Consider the following 26,225-nt stretch of genomic DNA (forward strand, 5'->3'; position numbering starts at 1 on the left):
AAAGGAAGACCAAGAGACACACAGAGACGGAAAGCAGGGGCAGCTGCTGCGCGGACTGAGGCGGACGCAGGGCCCCCCGCCTCGCCAGGGAGGTGATGGCCGACGCCAGACATATATGAGAAAGGTGAAACCCGCGCCCCGCGGACGGGCAGGCGGACTAAGCCGGCAGAGGTCGGGCGGGTCCCGGGCGGAGCGGGGAAAGGAGGGGCGGGGCTGGCGGCGAGAAGGGGAAGGAGGCGGAGGTGCCGGGCGGGCCCGGGGCGCGGGCAGGAAGCGGGGAGGGGCGGCGGGGCGGGGGCCTCCGGAAAAACGCCCCAACTTCCTGCCCCGCCAGAGCCAGGAAGCGGGAGCCGGGACACCGGGCCCGGGATCGCCGAGCCCGACCTCGGGCGCCCCGCCGGTCACCTCCCCGCGTGGACACCAGGTACACCGTCCCTGGCCCCGCCCGGCCTCTCTCCCCTCGGCTGCTAGGGGAAGTGGGGAGGAGGAGGGAGGGGGCTGGGCGCTGCCGGCAGTGAAGGGGCCTCCTCCCGGCCCCGCTGAGCCAGCAGGCGCCCCTCCCTGGGCCTCAGTTTTTCCATCTGTCAAAGGGGACAAAGAGAGGAGAACTAATACTTGTTCAGTGCCCAGTAGGTGAGATGAGGGCTGCGAGCCGGGGGTCAAGGCTTCCCAACTGTCTGGCGGAGGACGGATGATCACTCCCATTGCACAGGTGGGGAAACTGAGGCCCAGGGAGTAAAACCGACTTGTCCCAGGTCACATACATCGTGAGACCGAGTGGAGTTGGGATTTGAACTCGCAGGTGCTTTCAGCCAAGCGTCGTCCTCCAACCCCGCATGCTTTAGAGCCACCCAAAAGGAAAAACGACAATAACAGGGTCATAGGCCGTTGTGAAGCTGAAAGTTGCAGAACGCGTTTGAAAGCATTTTTTGGAAAGGTCTTTTTCTGGGTCATGAGTTATACCCTGGGAGATGGGTTGCAGGGGCACAGAACTGGGGATCTTTTCCCATTGTACAGATGGGAAGACTGAGGCCCAGGGAGAGTTAATTACTTTTTCCAGGTTCCACTGCACGTCAGATGGGAAGGTATGCTCAAACCCAGGATTTTTGCTTTGCGGCCCCAGCGGAAAGTGTGAGGCGGGGTGGGGGGCAGTGCGGGGAGAATTAATGTACGAGCGTTGGGAATTCAAACGGTCCCAAGTTAGGGCGGAAAGACAGGGTAGGGATCCCAGTCTAGGGGCGAAGGGCCGGGGCGACTCGGTGTTCTCGTATTGAGCACTGGTCTGGGGGCTGGAACCATCCCCACCTCTGGCCTGGGGGCGGGGGGCAGGGGGTAGGGGGCGGGGCCCAGGAGAGTGACGGGGGCAGTCGAGATACGGAAACGCCAGCCCTCCAAGGCAGGCCAGAGCGGCCCTATCTGGCCAGCGTGGCTCAGTGGAGAGCTAGAGCGGCCGACAGGAGGAGTAGAGTCTCCTGGGCTGGAGCCTGGCAGGAGCGGGCTAGAGCGGCTGGCGGGAGGAGTGGAGCTGGAAGCAAAGGTGGACTCTGGGGTGGCTAGAGCGACTCGGAGGCGGGGGTGGGGGAGCCCAGAGCCGGCGCGCGGAGGCTTCGGTTCTGGCAGCAGCGGTGCTTCTCCTCCGACCCGGAGCAGGTGAGGGACGCGGCCCCCGGCGGGCGTCACACCCTGACTCCACACGTCCTCCCCAGCATCCCTGACCATGCACATTGCCACGTTCCCTGTAGGATTTGGGGCCGTGTACACCCGCCACGTCCTACATATGATTTGGGGCTCGTGTAGACCCGCCACGCTCCATGTAAATTACAAGGTCCTACAGACCCTCCAGGTTCCTGCTGCCCCCTCCCCCCGCCCCATGGAGGTCCGGCTCCTTACAGAATGTGGGGTTTCCATGGATCAATAGCATCCGCTAGAATCCGGAGCCCTGTAGATCCTGGGTCTCGGGGACCACCACACTCCCCTATAGAATTCTGGTCCCCTTTTAAGTCTCCAGAGATCCCGTAAACTGGCTTCTTCCCCTTAAGGACTTATGATCCTGTGTGATCGAAGGATCCTTGTAGATCCATCATATGTCAGATAGAATCTGGGTCCTTATGCATTCCAAGGGCTCACCTTGACTACTCAGTGTTTTAGGTTCTTTAAGGCTCCTAGAGGTTCATCCACTCAATATCTTATAGGTTGGAGACCAGGCTCATCCACTCAATATCTTATAGACCGCGAGCCCTGCAGAGAACCCAGGCACCCATGTAGTCCTCACACATGCCCGCTTTGCTCTAGGACCCCCACCCTTAAGGACCTTCTGAACCTGCCCTCATCTCCACAGCCCCATGCACATAGCACCCCCTCTGCTGGACCCCAGGGCTTGTCAGTTGCCTTTAGATCCATCTGACCCATCATTCTCTAGCCTTTGTGGGACCACGCCCCATCTTCTAAGCAACCACCCCCCTCCCCAATCCTCTCTGAGCCCCAGGCCTCTGTGGGGCAGCTGAGTCCAATCTGTACTCCTGCCCAGGCCACAGTGCCCACATACCCCTGACTCCCAGACACCATAGGGAAACCTGATGTGTCTCAGCTTTGGTTCAGATTTCAGTTTCCTAAGGTCGGGGTGGGGATTCCCCATGCTCCAAAGCCGCACATTCTGGGAGTTAAATGCATAAATTCTGGAGCCAGACTGCCTGGGTCGGAATCCTGGCTCTGCCTCTTATGAGCTGTGCTGCAGTTTCCTCCTCTGTAAGATGGGGATAATAATAAGAAGAAGACTGATTTCACAGGGTCACTGAAAGGACTGAGTTAATATCTGTCAAGCATTAATACTGTTCCTGGCACGTATTTAATGGCACTTAGTGTACATTAACTGTTAACTATTATTTCCTATTATTGTGATGAGGAATAAAAAGAGATAATACACATCAAATGCATGTTCCGGGGCCTGCCTGGCACGTAAGCATTTGCTCAGATAACGTGTGTGTCCTCACCTTTGCCCTTTTGGAATCTTCCCTGCCTCTGTCAAACTTTTCCACCTCTGAGTGGGATGAGCAGGGACCCTCCATGTCCATGGTCATGCTTTCCAGCCCAGAAGTTGCAGCTGATGGCCTGGTGAAGGTTTTCTTTTTCTTTCTTTCTTTCTTTTTTTTAAAATATTTATTTATTTGGCTGTGCCAGGTCTTAGTTGCAGCATGCGGGATCTAGTTCCCTGACCAGGGATCGAACCCAGGCCCCCTGCATTGGGAGCACGGAGTCTTAACCGCTGGACCACCAGGGAAGTCCCCAGTGAAGCTTTTCTATCTCGGATGGGAGTAATAATAGCATGGGGGTGCTTGCGGTTTTGAGGGTTCAGTGATTTACTCTGTGAGAAGCACTTAGGGCAGTGCCTAGCACACTGAGTGTGATGTAAGTTCAGCTCTCATAATAAATTACTATTATTTTTCTGCCTTGTTTTGCAAATTTATTTATGTGAACGTTTAACAATGCTCAGATCTTAAGTCACCCAAGCTTGGATGTTGAACAAATACACTTTATGGAAAAGAATAAAAATGAGGCCTGCTTGGGTGAACCCATAGGATGGCATTTGGACACTCCAGAAAGCATCATTGTTTAAGGATCATAATCAGAATCCCAGTGCTAGGAGGCCTGTGGAAGAGGGAGAAGGGTGGGTCTCCAGCGACTAGGGATATAAATAGCTTTGGGCTGTGGGGAGAACCCCCCCCGCACTGGTCCACCCCACCCCTGTTTCCACAGCGCCTTCCCACCTGACACGGGCTCGAGTGGCATTAGTCAGACTAATTAAGGACACAGAAGACGTCAGTGGGAAGACGCGGGGAGAAGTGGAGATTCTAAGGGAGACAAGATGGGAGAGACAGCGAGAGATGGGAGGGAGAGAGACGAGAGACAGCAAATGAGACAGTGACGCAGACACGTGCGGGGACAGTGGCTGCAGGAACCAGATGTGGGGAGACAGGCAGAGGCTGAGGGGAAAGACAGGTAGCAAGAGAAGCAGGGGTGGGGCCTAGCGGAGGGGAGGCAGGGACAGTGGGAAAATGAGACAGGTCTGAAGGAAAGGTGAGAGAAAATGAAGACACAGGGAGAAGAGAGTCAAAGGCATGAGGCAGATTCAGTGGAGAGGCAGCTGGGGAGAGGTGAGCCGGCAGACACACAGACAGACCGGACAGGTGGACATAGGGTGAGAGAGATGGACACCCCTTGGGATGAGCTCTCTGAGGACCGTCCCTTGTTTTCTGGGATGGAAGCCGGAAAGATGCCAGGTCCCTGAGGGGAAGAAGTGGGGTCGAGGACTCTTGGTCCTGAGGGAGGAGGGTTCACAGTTTGGTTTTCTCGTGTGGAGGGAGTTGGGGGTTGGGGGATTTGCCATTGTGACTTCCTGTCACAGGAAGCAGGGCTGGTGGGTTCCGAGGCAGCACCCTGCCCCAAGCCTGTCACAGGGCAGAGCAGAGCCCCCAGGCCCCAGTTACCTCCCTCCCAGCCCCCCTTTAGCCTTTCCACCTCTGCCCGCCCGCCGGCCCTGCCTCCTCAGGACCCAGCCCCCAGCCTCGCGTCCATCGGGGACCCGAAATCGCAGGCTCTCACGGCCGCAGCTCTCTGACGGACCCAGGCTCCTGGCCTCCAGCTTCCCCCCCGCCCACAAGGCTCCCTGTCCTTGGGCTCCCTGCCCTGGCTGGCCTCTGAAGGGCTCTTTGTCGCCACACAGAGGCCCCATTGAGCTGTGGAGGCCGCGATGGGGGTGGAGGCTGTTTACTCACCTTGGCACCTGGGCCAGGAATCTGTGAGTAACCGCCCTGGGCCGCCCTCTGCCACCCCTCTAACCGCGGCCCCTCCTCTTCCCCCAGCCCTGCAGAGCCCATGGAGGCCGAAGACGTCGCCCGAGGGGCGGTGAGTGGAGAGAGCGGAGAGAGCCGGGGGGTGAGGGGACTGGGGGGCTGTGCGGTGGGGAGCACTGTGGGCTGAAGCCATCCCTCCCCTTCCGCAGGCCCCAGGGCCCCCCCGGCCTGGCCTGGTGCCCATCAGCATCATCGGGGCTGAGGACGAGGATTTTGAGAATGAGCTGAAGACGGTGAGAGGGAGGGGGGGTGGGAAAACTTCTGTCCCAGGCTCCCTGGGGCCCCAGCCCTCAAGTCCCAACCTCAGTGTCCCCTCTCCCACCTTGGGTCCTGTTCTCTGTCTTCAGATGCTGTCACTCGGCCTCCTCTCACTGCCCATCTCTCTTTCTTTAATCTTCCTGGTACCTCCTTCCTCATCCCCTCACCCCATCCTCAATGCCCCCCCATTACAGCACAGTCTCTCACCCTGTTTAACCCCAGTTTTTAATCACTGCCCCCGCCCCCTAATTACAGCACAGATCCTCATTCCATCTCTCCTGATTTCTGTCCTCTTCACCCACCATTGTAACATTAAAACTCATCCATTCTCCCCAACCCCTGACTTGCCACCATCAGCCCCCCACCTGCCAGCTTGGATCCATCGGGAAGTACCAGGGAAGAGGGAGGGTCAAGCCCCAAGCCCCTCCTCTGCTCCCCACTGTCTCACTCCCATCCCCACCCCCAGAACCCCGAGGAGCAAAACAACCAGTACCAGAGCCTGGATCAGGTGAAGCGGCGCCCGGCCCACCTCATGGCCCTCCTGCAGCACGTGGCCATGCAGTTCGAGCCAGGACCCCTGGTGAGGGCGGGGCTGGGCAGGCACGGGGCGGGGCGGGGCGGGGACCCGCCGCAGTGCTCAGTGCGTTAGGCCAGCGAGGATGAGCCAGGCGGGATCCAGAGAGCACAGCTTGAGAGCCAAGAAGCCCACCACGGGATGCAGACAAGGTTGCAGGTGCCCCGTGTAAATTTCTGAGCAGTGGGCGCAGCCCGGGAGAGTAGGCACGGCAGAGTCTCGGAGAGCAACGGAGAATCCAGCAGCCTGGCGGAAACCATGCCCCCGGCCGCCTTCCGTGCCCACGGCAGCATCACCCATCAGTGACAGCGCCTTTTCACAGACTCTGGAAATCAAATTCTCTGCACGTGCCACCAGTCAGTCCTTCAGAGCTGGTGGTTGGGAGAAAACCGTTAGCCTCCTCGGGTCTAGGCGGCACAGTAGGCTCTGGTCCAGAAACAAGGAAACTGCTACAAGCAGCCCGCGAAGCAGAGGGAATGTAACGGATGACCCGGAAAACTCGTTATAGGGCAGAAAATACCGGGGAGGTTTGCATGCAGAGCCATGCCATCTGGGAGACACCTGCAGAGTCTAGAGAACCCAGCAGGTGGCTTGGGGAGGGAGAAGCCACAACACTGGCTGGAGGGGGCTCTGTGGACCAGGGTCCCGTCCCAAGAAGACCCCGTGCAGCCCAGCGCAGGCTGGGAGCTGGGCTTAGCCTAGGGCACTGCTCTGTACTGGAAATGCGTGGCAGATCCCTCCAGAAAACAAGGAGGCTGATGGGAGTGGCAGGGAGGGGGGCCTGGGGGGTGCAGAGCGAAGAGCGTATCGACTGACACCAAAGCTTCAGAAGCTGGCAGGCCATCAGGAAATTGCCAGAAAAGTGGCTGCCGCCCCCCGCCCCCGCCCCAGGGCATGGAGGCTCTGGCCCTCTGGCAAGGGAGTTCCCCTGCCGAGCCTGAGGGTTTCTAGAACTTGAACTCCTGGAATTTAGCCCAGGGATTGTGCTGACTGCTCTGTCCCTTTTTTTTTTTTTTAAAAGAAGATGTTGGGGGTAGGAGTTTAGTAAGCTATTTATTTATTTTTGCTGTGTTGGGTCTTCGTTTCTGCAGGAGGGCTTTCTCTAGTTGTGGTAAGCGGGGGCCGCTCTTCATCGCGGTGCGCGGGCCTCTCACTATAGCGGCTTCTCGTTGCGGAGCACAGGCTCCAGACGCGCAGGCTCAGTAGTTGTGGCTCACGGGCCTAGTTGCTCCGCGGCATGTGGGATCCTCCCAGACACGGCTCGAACCCGTGTCCCCTGCATGAGCAGGCAGATTCTCAACCACTGCGCCACCAGGGAAGCCCTGCCGTGTCCCTTTACAGATGAGGAAACTGAGGCCTGGCCAGGGCCAGAGGTTCGGCTCAGGTGACCCAGATGGCCTTTGGCACATTGAGATTTGTCCTCACGCTGTTTCCTCACCTGCTTGGCTGGGGGAGGGGCCGGGAGATAGTCGTGGTCCCTTGGGCTGCTTCCTGTGGGCCTCTGATGGAGTTTTGCCTTATGGGGGTGTGGGGAGGGGGTAGGCATAGATTACTGGGGCGAGTCCTTAGCACACTGAGACCATGTCCCTTACCTGATGACAGTCCCCCAGGAGCCAGGACAGGTTGGAGGCCCCACAGCATTGCCAGTGTCACCCAGCATAGGGCTGCCACGTAGGCGACCTCAAGGCGTGCTTGATGAGTGAGTGAATGAGTGAGTGCCCTTGTCCTCCTGTTTATGTGCTCAGTGCCGCTGTGTACTAGGCCCTGTCTGGGACACAGATGAATCAGAACGTCCCCCCCTGCCACAGACACACACACACACACACACACACACACACACACGCCCTCAAGTAACTCACGGTATTGCTAGGCAATGGGGAGCAGTAGAGACAGGCTGTCTGAGATCCAGTCCCAACTTCGTCACTTACTAGCTGTTTTCTCATCTGTAAAATGGGATAACGGTAGTCCTCCCCGTGACTAAGCAGGTTAATGTGGCTAAAGAGTTTGCACAGCGTCAGGGACACACCGAGCCCGCTTACTGTAGCTGGGGGAGGCGTTAGCAGCAGCAGCAGAGAGAAGACAGACCAAAGAACCATTTCACAGGAGAGAAAATGAACGAAAGCCGCGGTGGCCTGGGGAGGCAGGCGGGGGCCTGGGACGGGGATGGGGGACGTCAGGGAGCGCTTCGCAGAGGGTTTGTGCCCTGAGGCGTTCCGGGGGCAGTGCGGTTTGGGTGGGGTGGGAGGAGGATACGTCATGCTTCGTCTCCCCCAGCTCTGCTGCCTGCACGCGGACATGCTGGGCTCACTGGGCCCCAAGGAGGCCAAGAAGGCCTTCGGCGACTTCTGCCACAGCTTCCTGGATAAGTGTGCGGTGAGAGACACCTTCGGGGGGCCCCATCCCCCGTCCCCTTCACCCTGGGCAGCCAGCCTGCTGAGGGCAAGGTGAAGGGCGGCCTGGTCTGGGGAGACCCTGTGCCAGCCTGACCCCCCCTCCACTGCTCCCTCCCCTCAGAGCATCGTACCCACTGGTACTTGGGCTGCCATCCCATTGATCCCAACACTGCCCCCTTCACTGCCCAGTCCTCCCCTTCACTCCGTTCTCTCCCCCGAGCAGATTCTGCGGGTGACGGTCCCTCCCACCGTGGCCTTTGAACTTGGTAAGAAGAGGAGAGGGGATCTGGGGATGAGGACGTGTTCTCTAGCAGGGACCAGGAGACCCCCGGGAGGGAGGCCGCACTCTCATGCTCCCAGGACAGGGGCTTGTCCTTCCTTCTTCATGGCCCCCACAGCCCAAGGAAGCATAAATGTCAGAGTCGAAGGGTGGGTGGGGAGTCGCAGCCCCTGGAACTGGCCGCTGTCCCTGCAGACCGCACGCGGCCCGATCTCCTCTCCGAGGATGTCCAGCGGCATTTCGTGCAGGAGGTGGTGCAGACCCAGCAGGCAGCTGTCAGCCGGCAGCTGGAGGACTTCCGCTCCAAGAAGCTCATGGGCATGACACCCTGGGAGCAGGAGCTGATCCAGCTGGGGGCCTGGGTTGGGCGGGACCGCGCCACCTATGAGGCCCGGGAGCGGCACCTGGCTGAGCGGCAGCTGGCCCACCTGGAGGACATGCAGTGAGTGGGACCAGCCCCTCCGCAGCCCAGAGGGCGCCCCCTGCTGCCCCGTTCCTTCCGCTTCCAGGCTCCCTCTGCAGCTGCAGCGTTTATTTCCCAGCGTTTGGGATCCTCCCCTGACTTCTGGGGCCCAGCCCTGGCATTTTAGTCCATCTGGTTTTGCATCTTCCCTTCCCAGCTTTGGGGTCCCTCCTAGTTTCCGGGTCTTGTCCACGGTCTTGCATTCAGGCCTGGGCTTTGGGTCCTGTCCTTGCAACTCTCACGACCCCGGGTGAGAGTCTGGCCTTCAGTGATTGTCCTTCGCAGATGTGTCAGCAGCAGCCCCCCCCCGCCCCCGTCTGCCTCTCCTCTCTCCCTGTGCCAGCTTTGGAGGGGACAGGAACCTGGACAACTGTGCTGGGGGGACAGGGACCCCAGGCTTAGCAAATTTGTTACAAACTTCTTTCTTTTTCTTGCAGACACACCATCTCTAACGATGAGGAAAAGAGGTGATGGAAGGAGAGAGGCCGGCGGGGAGTTTGGTTTTCTGGGCCCGAGGGAGGAGGGCCTGCCGCCTAGGAGCCTGGGCGTTGGGCAACACCTCTGGCTCCATCCTCTAAAACCCTCTCTCTCCCCCCTTTCCTCAGATACTCAGCAGGAAGTGGTCATGGGGCTGGTGTGGGAAGCGAGCAGAGGGGGAGCTGTGAGGGTAGCAGGGTACCTGCATCCGTGGGAGTGCGCGTGGCAGTGTGTGTGTCTGTGTGCCCTCACCGTCCCCTCCCCACAGTGCTGCTGTGGTCAGTGCCATCACCCTGTACATGCGCCACCTCGGGGTGCGGACCAAGAGTGGAGACAAGAAGTCGGGGAGGAATTTCTTCCGGAAAAAGGTGCTTCCCCGAGCGCCCAAACCTGGCCCTTACCTCCCCAGAGACCCCCAGGGAGCCTCGAGGCTCTGCACCGCTGGGGTCGGATCCCTCTTTGTTGGCATCGGCCCAGAAATGCCCAGCCCCCTCCTCCCCCCACCTTCCATAGGTGATGGGGAACCGGCGGTCAGAAGAGCCGACCAAGACCAAGAAAGGACTGAGCAGCTTCCTGGATGCCGCCCGCTGGAACCGGGGAGAGCCCCAGGGTGAGGTGCCCAGCCTCAGCCCCGCCCCGACTTCCCCATGCTGCCCCCACCTCATGGTCCCATCTCTCGTTTCAGCCCCAGATTTTCGACACCTCAAAGTTGAGGCTGATGGTAATAGTCCTGAAGCTAGAGCGTCCGTCCTGGGGACCTGAGAGAGGAGGGCAGGGGACCTACTAGGTCTGAGGGAGCAGGGGCGAGGGGCTGGGACTCCTGGCTCTGAGGGTGGAGTAGGGGTCTCCTGGGTGATGGGCCAGCATCTGATCCCCAGACCTTTGTGAATTAGAGTCGCTGGACTCTCATATTCCCCTTTGTCCTTCACTGCCTCCCCAGGTGAGAAGCCAGGCCTTACAGAACGTAAGGGAGGTCTGGGGGTGCCCTCCCGGGACCGGAATGTCGGAGCCCCTGGGCAGGACACCCCCGGAGTTTCTCTGCACCCTCTGTCTGGGGACAGCCCTGACCGGGAACCAGGTGAGAGTTTCCTGGGCCCCGCAGCAGAACAGCCCCTTGGTTCTCTGCCCTCCCTGCCCCTGGTCACCAGGGTTATTGATAACCTACCCCTTCCCTCGGTTTACCCTTTCCATGGCTTTCTTCGCAAGCTCGCACCTCTGTTCCGGTGACAGGTTTCCCCACTTCCCTGGACTACGTTTCCCATCAGCCCCCATGGCTTCATTTCCCAGAACCCTCTCTGAGTACATTACCAGTCAGCCTCCCTTAGATGGTGAGCCCGGCTGCTCCATGAACTTAAGGTCTCACGCTCCTTGGGTGGCTCTCAGCCCGCTGGATCTCAGACTGCTACTTGGCCAGGCCTGGGTTCAGACCCTGGCTCTGCGCTTGACTTGTGTTAGATCTTGGAAGTCACTCCCCACTCTTCGAACCTCAGTCCCCTCACCTCTGAACGGGTACATTCTCTTCCCACAAGTCCCAGTTGAGTGTTGGGAGAATGCATGGATGTGGAGGCATCCAGTTTCCTCCCCGAGTGCGAGGCTGGCACCCTAGTTTTGCAGCATCTGCACCCACTGAGCCCCACCTGCCCATGACCCTGTTCTCAGAGATCTTTCCATCTGTCCGTCTCCCACTGAAGTATAGAGCAGCCACTTGGTTTCGGCCAGGCACTGGATGGCTTTAGAGGAACGGAGGCCCCCAGGGTGTGGGTCTCACCGTGGCAGGGACCTTCCAGCCAGCCTTGCTTTCCCCACCCGCATTATCCCCACAGGTGTTGACGCCCTCCCGGAGCTGGGGGACCCGCCCCCGCAGGGCCCAGCCAGCCTGGAGCCTGCAGCGCCCCTGGAGAGCACAGAGGAGGGTGCTGACACGGAGAGGTGCCCAGGGCCGGGTGCAGGGGAGGTGCCGGGCGCAGGACCGGGCTTATGCAGTGCAGGGAGGGTGTGTGTTGGGGGTCGCACTGCCACTTGCACCTGCCTGTCCCTGAGCCAAGCCGTCTCCACTCTGCCCCGCTCCTCCCTCTTTCCATCTTCTCCCTTTTTCTTCCGCTGTCTTTCCTCGTCTCCCCTTTCCTTCTCTTCTGCCTCTCCTTCCTTTTTCACTGATTTTCTCCCTCCCCCTCCCCCCCTCTCTTTCTCTCCTTTCCTCCCACTTCCTCTGCTTTCCCTCCCCTCAGCTCCTCCTGGTCCCTCTCCCTCTGCCCCCACCCTCCGCCCTGCACTTTTCCATCTTTTCCCCCTTCTCTCTTTTTTTCCCCCCTTCTCTTTTAAGCCTCCAGCCCAGCTGCCTTGCTCCTGCCTCCCAGTGCCCCTCCCCTCCATCCCCCAGCCCTCTGTGCTCTGTGCCTGGGGGCCCTGTCCCCCTCACAGTTGGGGGGCAGGCTCTGCCCCCTGCCTGTCCTTGTGCCGCTGCTTTGGGGACCCTTTGGCGGGTGGGGGAGGTGAGTTGGGTTCCATCTGGGTCCACCTCTGACCCTGTGCCCCTCTCTCCCCAGAAGGTGGAAGAGGTGGGTGCCTGGGCCCTGGGTGGGGGGAGGGCTAGCCCCTCCCCCATTTCTCCCCTTCTCCCCATGGGCCACCCCCTCCCCTTCACCCCTGTGAGGGGTGGGTGGGCACGCCACCTTCAAGCCGAAGAGCTAAGTATTGAAATCCCCCTTCCCTCCCTCAACTCCTGCCTCTGTCCCCATCCCCCTGCCTCAGGGAAGGGAGGGGTCAGTTTTGTGCTCCATACTGGGTTCCCATCCCCTCCTCCACCAATTTCAGTATCCCTTCTGGCCACCCCCCTCACTGCCCCAGCACCCCAAAGTCACACTGGTCCTTCTGACTCTCTCCTCTCTTCTGTTGCATGTTTGATCTCTGTCCTGGTCTCTCCCTGTCTCTGTCCCTGTCCTGGTCTCTCCCCATCTGTCCCTGTCCCGGTCTCTCCCCGTCTCTGTCCCCGTCTTGGTCTCTCCCCGTCTCTGTCCTGGTCTCTCCCCACCTGTCCCTGTCTATCTCTGTCCTGGTCTCTCCCCGTCTCTGTCCCTGTCTTGGTCTCTCCTTATCTCTGTCCTGGCCTCTGTCTGACTCTGTCCTTGGCCTCGGGGTCCAGGCTGTCGGGGCGTCTGGGGCGCTCGGAGAGCCTGCGGGTGAGTGACCGCCGCCGGCCTTCCCGGGGCAGCCTCGGGGCTAAGGGCCGGGGTGGGGGCCGCTCCCGGAGCGACGTGGACATGGACCCCAGCTCCGCCACGGCCGTGCTTGGCCCTGCCCGACGAGCCACGTACGTCACTCCTCCCCCCCCCCGTCCACTGAGGCAGCCTGGAGAGTCAGGGAGGCCGGGGTGGGGGATCTTTGCCAGAATCACCAAGAGCTGGGTATCAGATGCTGAGGTCACTGAGGGCCTCCAATGGTCCCAGGAGAGGGGTAAGAGGCTTCTTTCCAGATCTGGGAGCTGGTCTGCAGCCCTAGGGGATGGGGTTGGACACTATAAAGAGTTGAAGGCTCTTCTCTGGGATGCCCTGCGCTGGGGCCCTAATGAGGCCTCTGTCCCACAGCCCCGAGCCTGGAGATGAGGGGGAGCCGGGCCGATCGGGACTAGAGCTGGAACCAGAAGAGCCCCCCGGCTGGCGGGAACTCGTCCCCCCGGGCACCCTGCACAGCCTTCCCAAGAGCCAGGTGAAGCGGCAGGAGGTCATCAGCGGTGAGTCTCCTCCTCCAAGCCACTGCGGCCGAGGACACAGCCCAGCTCCAGCAAAGTCAGACAGACGCAGGGAGATGTCCATCTCGGTGTTACTTACACCGGGCAGAGCTTGAAGGCAGCCCGCTTCTGACAGAGCACCGTTTGTTAAGCAAATTGTGGAATATTCCATGGAACGGGAATGCGGCCATCGTTGAAGTGACATTTCCGAAGAATTTTTTGTAGTGCAGGACAGTGTTGATGTTAGGAGCCAGACACGGTCTATAGATTTGTATTTCTAGCGTGAGCCTTTGTTTCCTCATTTGGGAAACGTGGGCAGTGATAGTTCCTACCTCAAGAGACTGTCACAGAGATGAAGGTGAGATGATGAGTGTGAAACGCTCAGCAGTGGTGGGCCCAGGGTAAGAGCATTCGGATGCAGCCGCTGTTAGGACTGGTCTTCAGCGCTCGGGGGACAAAAAGGTTCCCACCCAGAAAAGTTTGGGAAGATAATCAATACGTTAGCAGTGCTTACTTCTGAGCAGACAGATGATGGGAGTATCGTTTTTGTCTCGATCCTGTGCTGTGATTTCAACTCATTTGTGTGTTGAGGGGAGTTTGGCAAACGTACAGTCCTTTTGGAAGCTCATTTGGAAGTTAATTTACAGATTACTTAATAGTAAGAAGGGTTCTCATTCAGAACTTTTAGGGCAGCAGATAACTGCTTTTTGGGTCACAGATCCTTCTGAGGATCTGATCAAAACATTAGCAGTGCTATCCGATAGAATTTTCTGGAATGACGGTCACAGGCAATATCTGTGCTTTCCAGCATGGTAACCACCAGCCATATAATGGCGGTTGAGTGCCTAAAGTGTGGTGAGTACAGCTAAGAACTGAATTTTGCATTGCATTGCATTTTAATTAAGCAATATTTGAAGAGCTGTGTGTGGCTCGTGGCTACCACGTCGGACAGCATAGCGGTTTCTCTCACCAGAAAAATATACATACGTAACACACAAAATGGTACATTTAGTCTCTGGGGACTTTTGAGGCCCCTGGAACTCAGGCCATCAACCTGTGCAGAGAGGGGGTCATTGTGCCAGAAACTGAGCCTGAGAAAACTTGCTGGATGGTTAGACATAAAACACAGCTGCAGGCAGTGAGGAGACCGACTTGTCTCGGTTTGCCTGGGACTGTCCCAGTTTTAGCACTGAAAATCCCATGTCCCGGGAAAACCATGGTGCGGGGCAAACTGGGACCATCGGTCGCCTTGCCTGGCTGCCCCAGCCGGAACAGAAAGGCAGTGGGGCTGAGGAATTTGGCTATTTCAGGGGCACGTGACTCCACCCAGGGAGAATCATCCCTGTCCCGTCCCCTCCTCACTCCCCAGCCTGCCTCTGAGAGTGCCCCCCCCATAGTTTGCACACTCCCCAACCATGCCTCCTGCCCGGTGGCCCTGCAGAGCTGCTGGTGACAGAGGCGGCCCACGTGCGCATGCTCCGGGTGCTCTATGACCTCTTCTACCAGCCCATGGCGGATGGGGGCTTCTTCTCCCTGGAGGAGCTACAGAACATCTTCCCCAGCCTGGACGAGCTCATCGAGGTGCATTGTGAGTGCAGGGCTGCGGCCCTACGTCCCACTGCCAGCTCTCTCCTTCATTGCCTCAACGACAAACCCTGGAGCCTGGTCTCACGGGCAGCCTCTGTTCCAGCTCTGGGGACGACCCCACCCCAGAACCCCAGAGCTCACATTCTAGGGACACATCCTCAACAAGCATGTGGTGGGGAGTGAGGGAGGGACAGGCCCACCGGCCCCATGGATCAGACACACCCACCTGCAGCCCGACCCCACCCCCACCCCCACCAGCTCCCGACCAGCTCTGCATCCAGTCTCACGGGCCCTGACAGCACCCCCTTTCCTCTCTGCTCTCCACAGCCCTGTTCCTTGATCGCCTGATGAAGCGGAGGCAGGACAGTGGCTACCTCATTGAGGAGATCGGAGATGTGCTGCTGGCCCAGGTGAGGGTGCCCAGCCTAGGCCCAGGTGAGGGTGCCCCCCCTTCCCCTCACCCCGCCCCCTCCTCCTGGCTGGGGACCTGAAATGCAGGCCCCAGGAGACCAGGTCTCAAGCTTTCAACCCCTTTAAGACCCAGGGGTCTGGGCCCCTAACCTGTCCTCCTGTCTAGGCTGCCATCCCCATGTGAGGCCCCACTCCCCCCAATCCCCCCTGAGACACCCTCCCTGGCCTGAATCTTGCTGTAGTTTGATGGTACCGAGGGCTCCTGGTTCCAGAAAATCTCCTCCCGCTTCTGCAGCCGCCAGTCGTTTGCCTTAGAGCAGCTCAAAGCCAAACAGCGCAAGGAGCCTCGGTTCTGTGCCTTCGTGCAGGTGAGGCAGGGGTCTGGGCCCCAGGGTCCCAGGGGAGGGGGGCCGGCGTCCCGGTCCCCAAGGCCAGCCTCAGCAGAGCCGCCTCAGCACTGCCGTCCCCGCAGGAGGCCGAGAGCCGCCCCCGGTGCCGCCGCCTGCAGCTGAAGGACATGATCCCCACGGAGATGCAGCGTCTGACCAAGTACCCGCTGCTGCTGCAGAGCATCGGGCAGAACACAGGTAGCCGCAGGCCCTGCCCCATGCTGCTGGGCTCCGCCCGCTTGTCTCTAATCTTGGCCTAGGGACTGGGAGCTTCCAGGGTTGGGGTTCACCGGGGCTGGTCTCCCCCTTGCCTGCAGAAGAGCCTGCGGAACGGGAGAAAGTGGAGCTGGCGGCTGAGTGCTGCAGGGAAATTCTGCACCACGTCAACCAAGCCGTGCGCGACATGGAGGACCTGCTGGTGAGCCTGGGTGGGGCCCCGGGCCGGGGCAGGGGGTGCGCGTGGGCAGGACCCCCGGCTTGCCCCCGTCGGGGTCACTGTGGGCCGGCCCCAACTCTTGGCTTGTCCCAGTGACACTCCCTTCCCTTCCCCGCCCCAGCGGCTCAAGGATTATCAGAGGCGCCTGGATTTGTCCCACCTGCGGCAGAGCAGCGACCCCATGCTGAGCGAGTTCAAGGTGGCCCCGCCCCCGCCCCACCTGCCCTCCCCTCTCCTCCCCTCCGCCCCGCCCTGGGGATTCTCTGATAACACACCCAGGAAGCAAGAGGGGCCCCTCAACCCTGACGCCCTTCTTTCTCATTCCCAGCGGGGCAGCCCCTCCTGACCCCATGGTCATCCCCACCTTCCCCTGCCCCGCCCTCACCTTTACTGACCATCACTCCTTCCTGCCTCCAGAACCTGGATATCACCAAGAAGAAGCTGGTCCATGAGGGCCCGCTGACGTGGCGGGTGACTAAGGACAAGGCTGTGGGTGAGCAACAGGGCCGCGAGCGGGGGGCCGCGGGGCAGGGCTGTCCAGGGAGCGTGCTGAGCACGGGCCTCGCCCCCTGCAGAGGTCCACGTCCTGCTGCTGGACGACCTGCTGCTGCTGCTGCAGCGCCAGGATGAGCGGCTGCTGCTCAAATCGCACAGCCGGACGCTGACGCCCACGCCCGACGGCAAGACCATGCTGCGGCCCGTGCTGCGGCTCACCTCCGCCATGACCCGAGAGGTGGCCACCGGTGAGGCCCCAGGCACAGCTGTCCCCGAGGCAGGGGAGGAGCCCTCCAGGGAGCCCGGCACGCACGTTCTGGCCAAGGGGAGGCCTGGCAGCCCAAGGCCGAGGCTGTGAGGGGGGGCCCTGGGCTGGGCACGGCGGGGCCCCAGGCCTGTTGTGGCTTTTACTGAGTGAGATGGGGAACCGCCCCAGGTTTTTCCACAGAGGAGCAGCCAGTTCTAACTGGTGTTTTGAAAAGACACCCTGGCTGCCTCTTGGGGGTTGTAGGCAGCAGGGGTGGGAGCTGGGAGCCCAGTGAGGGGCCGTGGTGGTGGGAGTGGTTCCAGGGGTCTCATAGGTAGAGCCAGACTGGGGGCTTGTTTCCTGGTTAGGTGAGGGAGGGCTCCGGAGGGAGGCACCGGGGGCGGGGCGGGGGGTGAGTTGAGTCGTGGGAGCCACCAGGTGCCACCGCGATGGGGGCCTTCCCCAGGTGCATGTTGGGATGGCCCTGGCTTTGAGCCTCACCTCTCCCTCCCCCTGCAGATCACAAAGCCTTCTATGTCATTTTTACCTGGGACCAGGAGGCTCAGATATACGAGCTGGTGGCCCAGACCGTGTCGGAGCGGAAGAAGTGAGCAGCTCTGGGTTCCAAGAGCGGGGGGAGGGGGAGGAGGCCCAGGCCCCCGGATCTCTGGGGACAGGGAGTGGGTAGGAGTTCCTGGCACAGGGTCTGGGGGCTCTGACTGCCCAGGGGCTGCCCTGTCTCCCCAGCTGGTGTGCCCTCATCACTGAGACCGCTGGATCCCTGAAGGTCCCTGCCCGCACCTCCCGACCCAAACACCGGCCCAGCCCCAGCAGGTGAGGGGGCCGGGGAGGCAAGTGGAGGGCAGGGGGCAGCTTCCCTGTGTGTCCCCAGAACCTGAGCTCCAGCCCAGTCTCCACGTGTATGTGTGTGTGTGTGTGTGTGTGTGTGCACGCGCGTGCCTGTGAAGGTGTGTACATGCGTGCACCGACCCCACCACGGTCCATCTGTCTCCTATCCAGGCCTCTCTGTCTTCCACCAGCCGGGCCTGTCTGTCTCCCTGTCTCCCAGCCTTGACCTCTGTCTCTGTCTCCGGACCTCCCTGCCTCCCCACCTCTAGTTCTCTGTCTCCCTGCCCCTGCTGCCCACCAGGGCCAGGGTGGCAGGGTCACCCAGCACTTGCTCCCCCCAGCACCCGTGAACCCCTGCTCAGCAGCTCTGAGAACGGCAACGGTGGCCGAGAGATGCCTCCGGCTGACGGTAAGCCTAGATGGAGGGGTGCCGAGTGGGGGTGGGGTGTCCACAGGAAGCCCAGCAGGATCTGAGTCCCTTGCCTGCTCCCCGACCCAGGCCGGATGGAGAGAATCTTCAGCGCCCTCCTGCCCTTCTGCAGACCAGGCCCTGAGGGCCAGCTCGCTGCCAAGGCCCTTCAGAAAGGTAGCTGAGCCCCACCCCCGCAGGGCTGCCGCCAGCCGGAACAGTGCTTTCCAACCTGCCATGTGGCCAGCCGCCAGAAACATGCACCACATCCACCTCCTGCACCACTGTCCTTGGCGGCCCCAAGTCCCTCTTCCTTTTGCAGTCCCGTCCCTTCCTTAACCTTCAGTTTAGCCTCTCCCTGGACCCATCTCTGTCCTCGGTGCCCTCCGCCCCGCCCCCACCCTAGCCCCAGCCTCATCTCTGCACCCCCTTTTGCAGCCTCCGGCCCCTTCTGCAGGTCTGGCCAACCGGAAGCTCACTCCCACCCGCAGGCCCCTGGCCTCTTTCCCACCCCTCACCTCCCACCCATCCCAGCCCGAGCCCTGCCTCTGACTCTGTCCCCTTGCCCCTGTCCAGTGCTGTCCCTGAAGCAGCTCCTGCTTCCCTCGGAGGAAGACAGCGGGGTGGGGCCTCCGCTCGAAGGCGATGGAGTCCCAGGGGGCGGCCCCCCAAGCCCACCACAGCCCCAGGAAATTCGGGAGGAGCTGCTCAGCCTGGAGGAGACCATTAAACAGCTGGAGGTGGTGGCCTTGCGGGGGGGTGGGGAGGAAGGAGGCTGACTCAGTGGAGGGACCCTTCTCATTGAGGATCCCCAACCAGGAGGTGGAGGAGGAGTTTTGCCGCCTGAGACTCCTCCTGTCTCCGCTCGGGGAGAACACTGTCCCCCAGTCTGGCTGTACCTGAGGACCCCTGCCCCAGGCAGGTGAGTGGGGGACTGGGGGAGCCAGGCACCACCTGGAGAGGAGGGACCAGAGTGGCTACCTCAGGCACTCGCCGCTGCACAGCCCCATCCATCTCTCTCCCTCTGTCTTTGACTTTCGCATCTCCCCACTCTGCCTCCTGCCTCCATCTGTCCGTCTCTGTCAGTTGCTGTTTCTCTGGCTCTTTTGTGCTCCTTCCCCACCCTCCCTTTCTCCCTGTCTGTTTCTCTCTCCATCTCTCTCCTCTTTCTCTCCATCTCTCTTCCCATCTCCATCTCCCTTCTTCTCCTACATCTCCCCCTCCCCCCAGGCCTTTTCGCAAGAAGGAGAGGGCCACCCGCCACTGCACAGCTGCCGCAGCATCTCCAACCCCAAGGGCCTGAGGAGAGGGAGCCAGGCTGCCAGGGCCACGCCTGGGGGGCCCAGCTGGGATCACTGCCTCCCGAACCTCCCACTGGCCTCGGCCTTCTCTCCCTCCTGCTTGGGGGACTCAGGGCTTCATTCCATGGGGGCACTATCTGGCCCCCATTCCTGGGCCATCTCAGTATTGCCCGGGGTGGGGGGGCAGCCCCCACCCCCAAGTGCCTTTGCTCTGTTTTTATACCCTGAATTGGAGGTTTATTTTTTAATATATATTATCTAAGGAGAGGTCTGTGTTTGTGAGGGCGGGCAAGGGCCCGGGCGTGGTGTCTGGAACCCTCCACAACTGTCTGGCATCACTTCCTGCGTCTGTCCTACCCCGTCGCCTCTGTGCCTTTTGCCTTTCTCCAGTTGTTCATTCATTCGTCCCTGTGCCTTGACAGTGACTCCCCAGGCCCCCCCCCCAACACCCGTCCCAGCTCCCACCCCCGAGCCCACTGGTCACGCACGACAACGCTGGGTGCCCTGCATCTCACACTTCTTTCTGTTCTTTTATTTTTGTAGTAAACTCTCTGGAGGTCGCTGGTGGGGGTCATGGGGCGGGGGGGGGCCCTCTGGGTGGGGGCTGGGGGCGGGGTTATTGCTCTGAGCTCCCTGTCCCCAGGGGGCCTGTGATGGAGGCGGGGGCATCAGGACTGGGGCCGGCACAGGGGGAGACACGGCCGCACGAACACATAGGTCACAGCACAGGGGCAGGTGGGCAGGGAAGGCTGGGCGCCGTATTGCACTTTGGGAGTGGGCCAGGCGGGGACCCCCTCAAACTGGAGCCTGGGGAGGAAGCTGGAGGCCATCGTGTCCCCTCCCCTCTCTGGAGGGGGAGGTGAGACCCCCCAGTCTGGGGCTGGGGAAGAAGACTGGGGCCGCCGTGGGCCTGGGCCTGGGAGGGGCCGAAGGCTGTTCCCCGGCCTCAGGCAGGACATCGAGAGCAGACCAGACAACAGAAGAGGCCGTGCGAGCGGCCACCCCGGTCCCCGCCCTGGCAGAATCCATCACCCGGGCTCAGCTGCCGACACCCCCTTTGCCCGCCTTGGCCTTGGAGGGCGCGGGGAGGCCCTCCTCTCCCTCGCTGTCAGAGCTGCAGCCGCTGACGTCGGTAATCTCCAGCTCCGAGTCGCTGTCCTTGCCCCCCAGCGCGGCCTCTGGGCCCCCAGCCCTCGGCAGTGCCAGGCGAGGGGCTGCTGCCAGGCCCGAGGGGCGCTCGGGGCCCAGGCCCTCCGCGGCGGCAGCCAGCAGGGGCGCAGCGCTGGGGCTTCCCCCTGCCCCTGCTGCGGGCAGGTGGCCCAGGGAACCGGCCAGAGGGTTGGGGTAGAAGTGGGGCGGGTAGAGAGGCGGGGGCAGCTTGGGGAAGGGGCCGGTGAGGTACGGGCTAAAGTTCCAGGGGTGCTCTGGGAAGGCGCGGCCGAAGGGACCCAGCAGGCCGGGGGGCTTGGAATAGCCGGTGGCACCTGGTGGGGCGGCGGGACGGGGGTGGCGTTCAGGCTGGGCCTCTCTGCCCCACTATCGGGGCTGGCTGCCGGGGCCTTAGTGCAGGGTGCCACCTCCCTGCCATATTCCACCCGATTCTCCCATTGTCCTCCCACACGGGATCTCCCCACCCTCACGTGGCTTCCCCCCATCTCCACCTCCCCACCCGCCTCCCATTCATTTAGCGCCCCCAGAAAACCCTTCTCTTGGCCTGTCCCCCTTTCCAGCTTCCCTCCTCCCTGCCTCACCTCGCACCCTCCGACTTTTAAACACACGTGCACACGCACACACACATACACACACACACAGCCTCGCCTGGAGCCTCCTTCCTGCATCCTGTCTCCTCCCCCATCTTTGCCCTCACACAGCCCTCCCCGGCACGCCTGGACCCCAGGCCCTTACCAGAGCCCAGGAACGGGAAAGGGCTGTCCAGACGCAGTTTGTCTGTCTCGGGGGTGAACAGGGGTGCCCGGGCCGCCGGCTCTCCCAGGCGTGGGGCAGAGAACAGGGTCTGCAGGGTCTGGAGAGGGAGGGGAGGGAGTGGGTGCCACTCAGACTGGTTGCCCCTCCCCAGGGGGTTCATGGCACTAAGCACCTCGCTCTGGGATCCCAGGATCCTAACTCACCTCGGGGGTGAGGGGAGGAGCATCTGGCCCAGGGGCTCCCCCAAAGGGACCCGGGGTCAGCAAGAGTGGAGAGCCCGTGGTGGCTGCCGCCACGTCCAACAGTGGGTAATTGACAAGCACGACTTTGCTGAAGTTGAACTTGTAGGTGAACCGCTTCCCTTTGGTCTTGTGGAGAATCCGCTTGTTGTAGTAGTAACTGCGGGCAGAAGAAGGATGCTGATGCTGGGGGCGGGGCCCAGGGCGGTGAAGGCAGAGCCCCTAACACGTGCTCTGCGCCCAGCACAGAGCACAACAACTTGGGGAAACTGAGGCTCGCAGAAATCCTCTGGCCAAGGTCACAGGGCAAGGAAGGGGTGAGGCAGGGGCTGGGATCCTGGCCTGTGTGGCTCCAAAGCCCTGGGCTCCGGTCCTTCCTTCGTGCCTTCCTTTCACTCACAAGTAGGTACTTAACAGTAGCTACACGTGCAGAGCCCTGTGTGCTGGGATCCCACAGGATTCTGCCCCAGGAAGCTGAGGGAAAGCCCCCAGGGGGCAGGGGCCCAGAGGGGCAGTGAGGGGAGAGGGGCGAGGTGGGAGTGGGAGTCCCGGCCCCCAGCCCCTCCTCACCGCAGGGCCCGGCTCAGCTTGTCATAGTTCATGTGGGGCTTGCACTTCCGGATGCCCCAGAGCCGAGCCACCTCGTCGGGGTCCTTGATGACGAATTCCCCGTAGTCCCCCTGCCAGGCGATGACACCCTGGTACTCCTCCTTCTGCAGCAGCTCCAGGATAAAGTGCCACAGCTGGATCTGCCTCGAGCCGGGGGACGACTCCGGCTTGTACGCCCAATCCGGGAAGGCAAACCCTGGGGACAGGAGGCAGGGGTGCGGCCCCGGGTCAGGGCGCCGAGTCCGGGGCTCTGGGTCCTCCTTGGATTCAGGAGCCAGGAGGCATCCAGCTCTCCCCTGACTCCTGGTCTCTGATGAGCAGTCGCCCAGCCTCACGCATGTTTAGGGACCCGATTCCCGCTCTTCACGCCCCAGTTGGTGTCCAGTCCCCAAACTGTCCAAATAAAGGGAGAGAACTCGGCGTCCAGGGACACTGGGTTGGCAGTTCCAGCCTGGTCCCCTACCTTTGCACAACGTGGGCAGAGGGTGGGAAGGAGGGACCAGCTTCCTGCATTCTCCCCACAGCCCCCCAGGCTGGCCCTGCCCCCGGAGGGCTCTGGTCTGAGAGACCCTGATTCCTGCTGTCCCCCTGTCCCTCCGTGTCTCCTGTCCATCTCTCCCTGAACTTCCCTCCCCCTTACAGCCCCAGCTGACCTCACCCTGGCACGTCCAGGCTGGGCCTGTGTACACGTGTGTCTCTGCACCTGTCCATGAATTTATATCTTTCACGTCCCTGTGTCCCCTCCCCGCATCCATGCTACATTGGTCTGAGAGCAGTGAGTGTCTGCGGATGCCCACAGCACACAGCCTATCTCACAGACGTCCACTCACCCTCGAGGGACCCCCAGCTGTACCATGGGACACAGGTGCACCAGAGTGCCACACTCCTGCTGGGGCATGACACACCACCCACCATGTGCTACCAAGGCAGACACACCGGATACGGAGCATTGCACACCCATCCCAACACACGCAACAGCACATCTCAGGCCCCTCGGCGCTGGGATCCACTAACAGCAGGACCCCAAAGGCCCAAATGAAACACCGTGGTGGAGACAGCGAGTGCAGCATCGAGACACGTGTGTCAACCTGACAGGCACACCCTGGGTGGCCCCATGACAGTAGAACAGCCTCCCAACCCCCAGCCCCACAGGCACCCAACTCTTAACACCCACAGCTCAGTGCTATACGTCTCACGCGCAGGTGGGCGTCCTGCGCCCCATGTCCAGACACCCAGATGCTCTTGCCCACCCCTAAACCTCACCTCCCATCCACAAGGCCCCAGGCCCTGGGTCCTGCTTCTCCTATGCCACATCCTCTGTCCCCTTCCCCCTCCTCAGAGACCCCAGAACCAGGCATGAAAACAGGAGGCATGATTAGCTTATAAGAAGCTGACAACCATGCGGGAAAGGGAAGGAGGCTGGGGAGGGAGGGGACTCCGAGCCGGCAGACCATCTGTGTCTACTTGCTGTGTGGTCCTGGGCAGTTCCTTGCCCTCTCTGGCTTATCAGAATTTCAGGAATGGGAGGCAAGGAGGAGCAGGGTCACATCAAGGCTGCCTGGTATCTAAAAATGGGAAATACTGCCTCCCTGCCTGAGGCTGGAGAAGGCCAGGTAGTTTCCTCCCTGAAGGGAGAATTTTTCTCTCAACTCCATCTGGGGTCTTTCTCACCTAAGAAAACAGGGACACGCGGCCTCTGGCCCATTCCACAGCCAGAACACATCCCGGGGGGAGTGGCTGTATCACAGACACACCCACACGACCCCAAAGGTGACAACGCACAACTGGCCACACACGTAGACACAGCACAGCCCGGAACGCTACCTGCCCAACGCACGTCCTGGGATGTGCTGTACCTGCTGACACGCACACACAACAAGAGGGAGGACCTGCAACCTCGGCACACAGACACATACACGTCAAGAGACACACACACATCAAGACACACAGCCCCCAATATCCAGCTACACTCAGTGACATACAGATGCAAGAACCACCTCCACACACCCCAAACACAGACACAGCCCCCAACGCAGAGGCCTGGGGAGCACCCAGCCCCGCAGCCCGAAATGCACCAAGATTAGCCGTCCACTCGGTTCGGAGTGCCACACACCGCGAACGCGGTCAGAGGCCCTTCAGCCACCGCGGCAGGAACACACATGGCGGCGAGATGGCAGACACCCCCAGCCCTGAGATGTAGCCACTCAAAGTCCCAAAGACACACAACACGCCCAGCCCAGAGACACTCGGGCAGCCTCGGAGGTACACAGACAAGCAGGCACACCGGCTCAACAAAGAGGCGAACGCACACTTTTCCAGGGTGACCCCTTCTTCCGGAAACACCGAAGGGTGACACAGAGACACACTCCAAGACCCCAAATAACCAGGCACCAGGTCTCGTCTCTTCCTCTCTCTCTCTCCTCTCTCTCTCTGTCTTTCTCTCTCTCTCTCTCTCCTCTCTCTCTCTCTCTCTCTCCCCCCTCTCTCTCTGTCTCTCTCTCTCTGTCTTTCTCTCTCTGTCTCTCTCTCCTCTCTCTCTCTCTCTGTCTCTGTCTCTCTCTCTCTCCTCTCTGTCTCTCTCTGTCTCTCTGTCTTTCTCTCTCTCTCTCTCTCTCTCCTCTCTCTCTGTCTCTCTCTGTCTGTCTTTCTCTCTCTCTCTCTCCTCTCTCTGTCTCTGTCTCTCCCTCTCTCTCTCCTCTCTCTCTCTCTCTCTGTCTGTCTCTCTCTCTGTCTCTCTCTCTCTGTCTCTCTCTCTCTGTCTTTCTCTCTCTCTCTGTCTCTCTGTCTTTCTCTCTCTCTCTCTCCTCTCTCTCTCTCTGTCTCTCTCTGTCTCTCTGTCTTTCTCTCTCTCTCCTCTCTCTCTCTGTCTCTCTGTCTTTCTCTCTCTCTCTCTCTCTCTCTCCTCTCTCTCTCTGTCTCTCTCTCTCTGTCTCTGTCTCTCTCTCTCTCTCTCTCTCCTCTCTCTCTCTCTCTCTCTCTCTGTCTCTCTCTGTCTCTCTCATTGTGGGGCGCGCCCACATCCCCGCTCTGGTGATCCACTTCCAGGCAAGCCGTCCTCTTTCCCAGGCTCCGGCTGGTTTGGCCACGTCTCCATGTCCCCCTGCCTGGGTCATCCAGTCTGTCCACTCGTCCACCAGCGCCTAGCCTAGTGCCCCCTCTCGTCCCCGTCCCTGCCCCATCCGTGCCCACCTCTCTCCAGTCTCCCTGCTTCTCTTTGACCGCAGGTCCTGGGTGGGAGCAGACTGCAGCCGGCTGAGACCCCAGGTCCTCAGGCCCCAGGTTCCTTGTCCCTCTCCAACCTCCACACCTCACCTGCCATCCAAAAGACGCTCGCGTCCCAGCAGGCAGGTGGCAGGGACATCTAGCTGTGAAGTTTTTAGCCAAGTTTTTCAGGAAGGGGTTGGATTCAGGCGACTCTGACTAAGACCCGGGGAGGTGGAAGGAAGACAGTGAGAGATGCAGAAAGGTGGGGCCGGCTTGTTGGGAAGGCCCGAGGGCTGGGGAAGGGGTGGGGGAGGTCCGGGCCAGTTACCAGGGGTCCAGAGAGCCGGCAGGGCAGGCGGGGCGAAGAGAAGGTCGGAGACGCAGCTACAGTCCATGGTGGAGCTGGCCCTGCAGAGAGGCCAGACAGACAGACGGATGAGGACGGGATGGAGCAGGCGGGAGAGACAGACGGGGGTCATGGGGGCTGGCACTGCCCCTCCACCCAGGTCCCAGCCAGCCTGGTGCCCGAGGCCCTTGCCCCCTACATCCCGCCCCGCCTGCCTCCTCCAGCGGGCACCCCTCTGCCTGCTGGTCCCCCGGGCTCCCGGTCCCTCTCCCGGCCCTGTGCCCTGTCCTTCCCTCCCAGCCAGTCCTCCCGGCAGCCTCCCCTTCCTCTGCGCCCCATCACGAACCAGGGGCTCCCAGCCTCCCTCCTCGCTCCTCACTCACTCACTCACTCACCCTCGCTGGCTCCCGCCGCCCGCCCACCCCGCACCGTCTCTGCCGCGGTCTCTCCATCCCTCGCCTCTCGCCAGACCTCTCAGGGTCCGTCTCTGCGTCTCTGGGTCTCCCTCTGTCTCTCTCTGTGGCTGCCCCAAGTCTCTCCCACTGCCAACCTCCTGGGCCCACCCCGCCCCTCCCGGCTGACCCCCGGGCTGCCGCATCCAGCTCCCACGCGGCCCGGAGCTCTCATCTGTCGGCCCAGAGCCGGCCAGCACCGGGCGGGCGGCCGTCCCGACGACAGGCTGGGAGGGGGCAGGCCCAGCCCCTGCCCGCCCTGCCCTCCGCCTCACCACCCCGCAGAGCGGGCCCCCAGTGCCC

General features: G+C 61.3%; 2 protein-coding genes across 4 annotated transcripts; one reads left to right on the forward strand and one right to left on the reverse strand.

Annotated features, from left to right (window-relative positions):
* The first annotated feature begins 311 nt into the window (after positions 1-311).
* ARHGEF1 (Rho guanine nucleotide exchange factor 1) lies at positions 312-19,407 on the forward strand. 3 transcript variants are annotated; one of them, XM_082676900.1, is made up of 30 exons: positions 312-424; positions 4,860-4,902; positions 5,000-5,083; positions 5,575-5,688; positions 7,957-8,055; positions 8,299-8,341; positions 8,551-8,797; positions 9,256-9,285; positions 9,564-9,663; positions 9,809-9,905; positions 9,981-10,016; positions 10,236-10,373; positions 11,119-11,224; positions 12,438-12,605; positions 12,880-13,025; positions 14,464-14,610; positions 14,937-15,019; positions 15,263-15,388; positions 15,493-15,607; positions 15,727-15,827; positions 15,967-16,044; positions 16,263-16,338; positions 16,421-16,588; positions 17,107-17,194; positions 17,335-17,421; positions 17,778-17,845; positions 17,936-18,022; positions 18,422-18,585; positions 18,665-18,767; positions 19,076-19,407. In XM_082676900.1, exons 2-29 carry the CDS (start codon positions 4,873-4,875, stop codon positions 18,746-18,748), a joined length of 2,910 nt encoding a protein of 969 aa, XP_082533026.1. In that variant the 5' UTR covers positions 312-424; positions 4,860-4,872; the 3' UTR covers positions 18,749-18,767; positions 19,076-19,407. The 3 variants fall into 3 exon arrangements, with proteins under 3 accessions (XP_082533026.1, XP_082533028.1, XP_082533027.1); XM_082676901.1 differs by lacking the exon at positions 312-424 and adding an exon at positions 1,594-1,650; XM_082676902.1 differs by lacking the exon at positions 12,438-12,605.
* A 777-nt stretch (positions 19,408-20,184) lies between these two features.
* ERFL (ETS repressor factor like) lies at positions 20,185-25,519 on the reverse strand (the record flags this gene model as incomplete). The annotated part of the gene is made up of 5 exons (XM_082676986.1): positions 20,185-20,630; positions 21,052-21,169; positions 21,276-21,471; positions 21,882-22,116; positions 25,453-25,519. The coding sequence occupies 5 exons, from the start codon at positions 25,517-25,519 to the stop codon at positions 20,185-20,187; spliced, it is 1,062 nt and encodes a 353-aa protein (XP_082533112.1).
* Between the last annotated feature and the right edge of the window lie 706 nt (positions 25,520-26,225).

This window comes from Grampus griseus, assembly GCF_964374135.1.
Source record: "Grampus griseus genome assembly, chromosome: 19".
Taxonomy (NCBI): domain Eukaryota; kingdom Metazoa; phylum Chordata; class Mammalia; order Artiodactyla; family Delphinidae; genus Grampus; species Grampus griseus.

What these genes read in the sequence shown, in the direction of transcription:
- ARHGEF1 (XM_082676900.1), top strand. Translation starts at nt 4,873, where the DNA reads ATGGAGGCCGAAGACGTCGCCCGAGGGGCG. An exon ending in CAGCCCTGACCGGGAACCAG is followed by an intron (nt 10,374 to 11,118) that starts GTGAGAGTTTCC and finishes TTATCCCCACAG; the next exon opens with GTGTTGACGCCCTCCCGGAG. An exon ending in GAGCATCGGGCAGAACACAG is followed by an intron (nt 15,608 to 15,726) that starts GTAGCCGCAGGC and finishes CCTTGCCTGCAG; the next exon opens with AAGAGCCTGCGGAACGGGAG.